Source organism: Muntiacus reevesi, chromosome 3 (genome assembly GCF_963930625.1).
Source record: "Muntiacus reevesi chromosome 3, mMunRee1.1, whole genome shotgun sequence".
NCBI classification, from domain to species: Eukaryota; Metazoa; Chordata; class Mammalia; order Artiodactyla; family Cervidae; genus Muntiacus; species Muntiacus reevesi.
Window position 1 is genome coordinate 56,004,889 of NC_089251.1, and position 7,022 is coordinate 56,011,910.

General features: G+C 48.6%; 1 protein-coding gene across 1 annotated transcript; it reads right to left on the reverse strand.

Moving 5' to 3' along the window:
* Positions 1-856: 856 nt before the first annotated feature.
* Positions 857-6,674, reverse strand: FABP1 (fatty acid binding protein 1). Its single transcript, XM_065927290.1, has 4 exons — positions 6,477-6,674; positions 4,085-4,257; positions 1,789-1,881; positions 857-983 (listed from the first exon to the last, which is right to left on the reverse strand). Exons 1-4 carry the CDS (start codon positions 6,541-6,543, stop codon positions 933-935), a joined length of 384 nt encoding a protein of 127 aa, XP_065783362.1. The 5' UTR covers positions 6,544-6,674; the 3' UTR covers positions 857-932.
* Between the last annotated feature and the right edge of the window lie 348 nt (positions 6,675-7,022).

The following is a 7,022-nucleotide window of genomic DNA, read 5'->3' on the forward strand; positions in this document are numbered from 1 at the left end:
AGGTCACAATCAGAGGCTGAGGGTTAGGACTCTGACATGTGAGTTTTAGGGAGATGCAACTCAACTCATAACAGTTATCAGAGCCTGGAACAGGGTACCATTTGGGGAAACACCCCTCTTCTCCCTTAATCTGCTTCTGCCCACAGCCCAGAAGGATTTTCTACTTGAGGTTTCTCTGTCCACTTCTGGCGCCCCCCCCAGAGGGAGAATTGTCCATCGGGTGGTTCAGGGCCTGCTCCTTTTGTTTATGTCCCTAGGTGGGTGAGGCTGGTGGGGCTACTAAGGCCACACTTGTGGGCATGGCTTCCCTTTGCCTGTCCAGTGATCCTGCTCTCTCTGTCCCCACAGGAGTGACATAGTCCACCACACAGCCTCATGCTCCAGCTCCTTTCTGTGTGGCTGTCTGGCGGGACATATCATTCCAGGGCTGGTCTAGAGATTCGGCTACGTCATGTGTTCCTTATAGGATTGCCTGAGTGGACAGCCTGGGGTCTGCTTTCAGGGTGAGAATCAGACTTAACCCTGCAGGATGTAATATGTAGATGATCAAGATTTACAAAAAGAGGTGATCAGTGTTCAAGAACCCCATTAAGGAAAAGCCATCAAGAAGAAAGGACATTTTGGGAACTTCCCTGGTGGTCCAGTGGCTAAGATTCCCAATGCAGTGGGCCTAGGTTTGATTCGTGGTCAGGGAACTGGATCCCACATGTTGCATGCTGCAACTAAGCTGATGAAGCCAAATAAACAAAAATAAATATTAAAAAAAGAGAGAGAGAGGCAACACCAGGTCCACTTCTCTCTCAGTCTCTCTCCTTTACCTCCCTTTCCCCTTCCTCCTTTAAGCGAAAAGAAGACTTTTTTTTTTCTTAAAACAAAGTTCACTTTATTACATTAGTTGTACACGTTAAAAGAATATGAAATGCAGACTTTGTCTAAATTCTCTTGCTGACTCTCTTGAAGACAATGTCGCCCTTCGTCATGGTCTGAAAACCAGAAAAGAAATCATGAAATGTTCATCAGATGTAGAATTACAAAGAATAGTTAAGCCCCAGTATGCTAATATATGCAGCAACTCAGAGATGCCTCTGTTCTCTACAGGACCGGAGGAAGGATAGGCAATCTTTCCTAAAAACCCATGCCAAGTCTTCGTCACCTCTTCACATTCAGAGCTGTCCTGCTTTTACAGAATTCCTTTCTATATCAATGACTTAGAGCAAGACCATCCAAATCAGTTCAATCCAATCCAATTTCTCAACATTTCATTGAACACTTCTTGCTCCTGCTCATTCTCTAACTTGTGTCTGACTCTTTGCGACCCCATGGACTGTAGCCTGCCAGGCTCCTCTATTCACGGGATTCTCCAGGCAAGAATACTGGAGTAGGTTGCCATTTCCTTTTCCACAGTTGCCTTATTAGCATTCATTTCAAGATGGTAAGAAACGTACAAAGCCCCTCTGTCTGTAATGAGAGTGGCTCCTTCTAGGGTTGTGCAGTGTATCACCATGGATATCAGCCTTGTGTGATAGATCTAGTTCAGAGGAACCCTAGCCCTGCCATTTCCTGGCTGTATGCTGCCTCAGTTTCCATATTTAGGATATTCAGCATTGGTGGGAAGATTTGAGAAAATATGTGGAAACTGCCTGGGGCACAAAGGATGCTCAGGAAGTAGTAGCAGAGACTGACCACAGGAAATAGTCACTGTTCTTCATGTCTCCCCTGATCCCCCACTGTCCACCTCCCCACCCAGCCCCAAGTACTCGGGCGTCCAAGCTGAGAGCGCAGACTTACACTGGTGACAGTGTCACCATTGAATTCAGTCACAGACTTGATGCCCTTGAAAGTTGTCACCAGTTTATTATCACCTTCCAGCTGAACCACCGCCTGTAGGGGACAGAAGAAATAGCCTATGAGGAGGGGTCCAAGAGGGAGTAACTCTTGCTAATGAGGTTGGCTCCCCAGCATGGGACTCTGCTTACAGCAACCAAATCCCCTTCCCTGGCTCTGAACACAAGTGAGGTCATATAAGAACTGAAGAAAACGGCAGGGCTTCTTCTGTCAGACTTTTCATTTATGGGCTGTGATCCAGGAGTAAGCATAGGATGGCTAAGTGGTCTCAAATCAAACACTAAAGTCAAGTAACAATTCTCCAAGTTAATGGAGGGAGGAAGTAGTAAGATTCAAAACACTGGCCATTTGGGAGAACACCTGTCTTGGTTTTGTGTTACGTTATGTTATTCCTTCTAGCACCTTCATCTTTCCTCTTGTGGCCTCCTTTTCACACATGCAGGAAGAGGTAACAGAAATCCAAGAGGGAGCAGAAGATACTGGCCAAGGTTAAAATTTACCTCCAAAATGGACAGCTGGAAAGGGCCATGACAGCTTGCCCCTTACTGTAGGCGTATAAGAGAGTTTTCCTTCTAAAATTTATCATAGGTTTCCTGACCTGTAATGTTTTATTTGGGGAAGCAGAAGTCAAGAGCCACTAGAAAAGTTTGAAAAAAAAAAAAAAAAAAGACCAATGGTTGTGCTGAGACAGATCCACAAAGTTTTCTGGGGTCAGGGGATGCTGGGTGGAGAGGAGTGGGGATCTCTGCTCAGTGGTATTGGTGATGCTAGTATTGGCTTGTGGAGTTTGGGAGGGAGGAATAGAGACCCTTTGTGAGGGTCACCCCCTTGTCTGGATCTCCCTGCCACCGCCTGCCCACCACTCACACATCCTACCCCCCAGCTTGAATCGCATACCTTATCCACAGCCCAATAGAGGTGATGCTAGCTTATCCACTGTCTTTGCTCTGGGAAGTGACTGTGCCCATTTCACAGATGAGGTAGCAAAGACCAGGGGTCACTGACCAACCTGCAAGGCTTGATCTGAAGGCCTGTCTGGGGCCTTGGTTCTCTGGTATAGCCAGCACCTCCTTCAGGAAGTCTCTCCCCATGACCACCAGCTCTAGGCTTGGCAAAGCCATTTCCTTAGGATCAGGGATGAACTTAGGGCTCTGCTAAGGTTTTGCACTGACTCCCATTTGCCTGTTTCTGGGCCTGGGAGAATCTGAATCTTTTAGACTCCTGCCCTGGGCCTGGTTCCCCCATACCCTCCATATGGGAGAGCTCAGATTCTCCTCTAGTCAAAGCTATGGTTTTTCCAGTAGTCATGTATGGATATTAGAGTTGGACCATAAAGAAGGCTGAGTGCCAAAAAATTGATGCTTTTGAACTATAGTGCTGGAGAAGACTCTTGAGAGTCCCTTGGAGTGCAAGGAGATCAAACCAGTCAATCCTAAAGACGTCAGTCCTGCATATTCACTGGAAGGACGAATGCTGAAGCTGAAACTCCAATACTTTGACCACCTGAGGCAAAGAGCCAACTCTTTGGGAAAGACCCTGATGCTGGGAAAGATTGAAGGCAAGAAGAAAAGGGGGCGACAGAAGATGAGATGGTTGGATGGCATCACTGACTTCAAAGGACATGGGAGGAGATAGTGAAGGACAGGGAAGCCGGGTGTGCTGAAGTCCATGGGGTCACAAAGAGTCAGATGTGACTGAGGAACTGAACAACAACAATAGATTCTCAGGCCAGAGTTCCTCCAGGAGGTCCCAGGAAACTGGCACCTTCCCTAAGAGCTTCTTTCTTAAGAGCTGGTTTATTTATTTATTTTTAATTGGAGGATAATTTCTTTACAATATTGTGTTTTTTGCTTGTGTGTGTCAGACAAACTCAGTTGTGTCTGACTCTGCAACGCCATGGACTGTAGCCCACCAGGCTCCTCTGTTCATGGGATTTCCCAGACATGAATACTGGAGTGGGTTGCCATTTCTTACTCTAGGGGATCTTGCTGACCCAGGGATCGAGCCTGTGTCTCCTATGTCCCCTGCATTGCAGGTGGATTCTTTATCCACTGAACCATGTGGAGACAGTATTGTCTTGGTTTCTGCTATCTCTCTGCCTTTCCACCCCAGCTGGGGGTTCAGAGATAGGGTCTCAGCAGTAGGAATTGTGAGCTGGGAGCCTTGAGGGAGGAAGCCTGGGGCCAGGCTCCAGGAAAAGTTCTGGAAGCAGAGGGTGGCTGGAGGGGGCGACTCCTACCTTGATCTTCTCCCCAGTCATGAACTCCATCTCACACTCCTCCCCCAAGGTGAACTCATTCTGGATCACTTTGGAGCCAGCGGTGATGATGAACTTGAAGTGCTTCCCATTCTGCACGATTTCCGACGTCCCCTTGATATCCTTTCCCTTCTGGATGATGTCATCGGGCATCCCTGCAGGGAAGCACTGAAGGTTTAGAGGTGGGTAGAAGAGTGGGGCATCCCTGGTGGCTCAGTCAGTAAAGAATCTGGTTTCAATGCAGGAGACCCGGGTTAGATCCCTGGGTTGGGAAGATCGCCTGGAGAAGGAAATGGTTACCCATCCCAGTATTCTTGCCTGGAGAGTCCCATGGACAGAGGAGCCTGGTGGCCTACAGTCCATGGGGATGGAAAGAGTCAGACACGACTGAGCCACCCAGCAGCAGAGGTGGGACCTGCAAGTTGGCGGTCACAAGAGAAATCCTGTGGCGAGAAGGGGGAGGAGAGATCCCTGAGGCCTTGGCACTTCCTGGAGCCCTGTGAGCAAACTGAGCTTTGACCTCTGAAAGCGAAGGTCAGTGGCCTGATTTGGCCTGACCTCAGGTGCCCACTATCTTGCCAGTTTGGTTTGTTAAAAAAGAAAAAATCACTTCTCTGCCCCGGGGAAGCTTTCCTTAGCTGAGCACCTGCTTCTTACTCGCTCTCCCTCCTCCATCCTCCCTGTTTAAAGCTTGGAGATTTTGCTCTTTGAGTGCAAGTATTTTTTCCTCCACACTCAGGGTGACTGTCAACTTGTCTCCCAAGCCAGGTCCCTCCTGAGAGTGAAAGGGAAGCTCTTAAAAATTATGCCAGGATGGGAGGGAGATTCAAGAGGAAAGGGATATACATACACTTATGGCTGATTCATACTGACATATGACAGAAACCAACCCTACATTGTAAAGCAGTTATCCTCCAATAAAAAATAAATGAATTGAAAAACTATTCAGGGACAAGAGGCACACAGCAGGATCGTGCCTGGCAAGGCCATGCCCCCCATCCCTACCTCCACTTCTGCCGTCAAGGCTTTTAAGTAAGATGGACCAGGAGTCCCTTCTCCGGGGACAGAGTGTGATGAATATCAGAGTGTGTCTGTGCTGTCATATGAACTGAGGCTCAGGAAAACCGGGTGCACTGACAGTGATGGGGAGGCTCCTGTTGCCAGGTGAGGGATACAGGGACAAGAGGTGTTGTGTTGTGTCCTAGAGCAGAAGATCCCAGCTCTCAGCCACCCCAGAAGCCTTCCTATCTCTGCCTTTGCAATCTTCCCCACCGTCCCGTCTCTTGCTCAGCACTCTCCCTTGTCTCCCCACCCCATTTACTTCCTCCCCCTGGAGCACAATATCCTCCTCCAGTCCCCAGGGGACACTTTCTCATCTCTCAAGGCCCAAGGTTCACCTTCGCTCCTACCAAGCCTTCCCCTGACACCCTCCCACGGCGGCCACATCCTCCTGTAAGTGACTCAGTGGGGTGAGTGGGTGGCAAGGATTTAAAGTGGGGTCCCTGGGAACCAGTGCTGGCTTTATATCTCAGCTCAGTTTGGGATTATGATCTGTGTGACCCCAGTTGGCATTAGTTGCTCTTTCAAGGCCTTCATTGCCTTGCTTGTAAAATAGGAAAAATAATAGTGCCGAGCTCAGAGTTTTTGGTGAGGACTCAACCTGGTGGCTCATACAGTAAAGAATCTGCCTGCAATGCAGAAGACCCAGGTTAGATCCCTGGGTCCAGAAGATCCCCTGGAGAAGGGAATGGCAACCCACTTCAGTATTCTTGCCTGGAGAATCCCATGGACAGAAGAACATGGTGGGCTACAGTTCATGGGGTTGAAAAGAGTTGGACATGACTGAGTGAGAGGAGGCTAACAACAGGAAGTTGCCCATCTGGGGCTTTAGCACGAGGCCTGGCACTGAGTCAACACTCAAGACACGTTAGAAGAGGCTGTGTTGCATTCATTTCTTCTCTTTTTCTCTCTCTCTAAATAAATTGTGACCTTGGAAATGCGGCTTATTGTTATCTGTCTCTGTGGTATCTGCTCAGCACAGCACTCTGCTCAGCATGTGGTTGGCCTTGAATCAGAGTTTGTTAGAATGAAGAAAGGAATGAATGAGTGAATGAACACGGTCACTCAGTGAGGTGGCCACGGAGGTGGCTTCAGTCTAGATCAGATCTTAGTTCAGTGCTATTTCCACTTGCCTAAGGCATAGTCTTGTCCAGGGAGGAATAGCCCAAAACTGCACAAGAAACCTGCAGAACATGATTCCAAACCTGTATGAAGCTTGAACTGCTCCTCCTGTCTGACTTCAGGACCCTGACTGGCCACCACCCGCAGGGCCAAGTCTTCATGGCCATGATCCCAGCCTTGGCCCAGCACTCACCGACTGCCTTCATAAAGGCCTCGTAGTTCTCCTGGGTCTGGACTTGGTACTTGCCGGAGAAGTTCATGGTGGTGGAGAGGCTCTCTTCACAGCTGATCCACCAGCTCTTCTGGCAGGGCTGCCAGTGTGGGCCGGTGTGGGCTAATTTATAGGGGGCTCCTTCCCCTCCAAAAGTCGGTCACAAGTCATCAGCTGTCATCTCCTTTATGGCCAGGGTCAAACATTAACTCTTGAGAGCAATGGTCAACGATAAAAAAACAGGATGGGCCTGGCAGCGGATTGCTCCAATTCAGCAAACATTGGTGAGTGTCAATCAGGTACAAAGCCCTACAGCCCTGCAGACTTTAAGGCGCTACTTTCCGTGAAATGTGTGTGTGTGTGTGTGTGTGTGTGTGTGTGTGCATACATTTCTATTGTTGTTGTTTAGTTGCTCAGTTTTTTCCAACTCTTTGTGAACCCATGGATTGTAGCCCACCAGCTTCCTCTGTCCATGGGATTTCCCAGGTAAGAATACTGAAGTGAGTTGCCATTTCCTTCTCCAGGGTA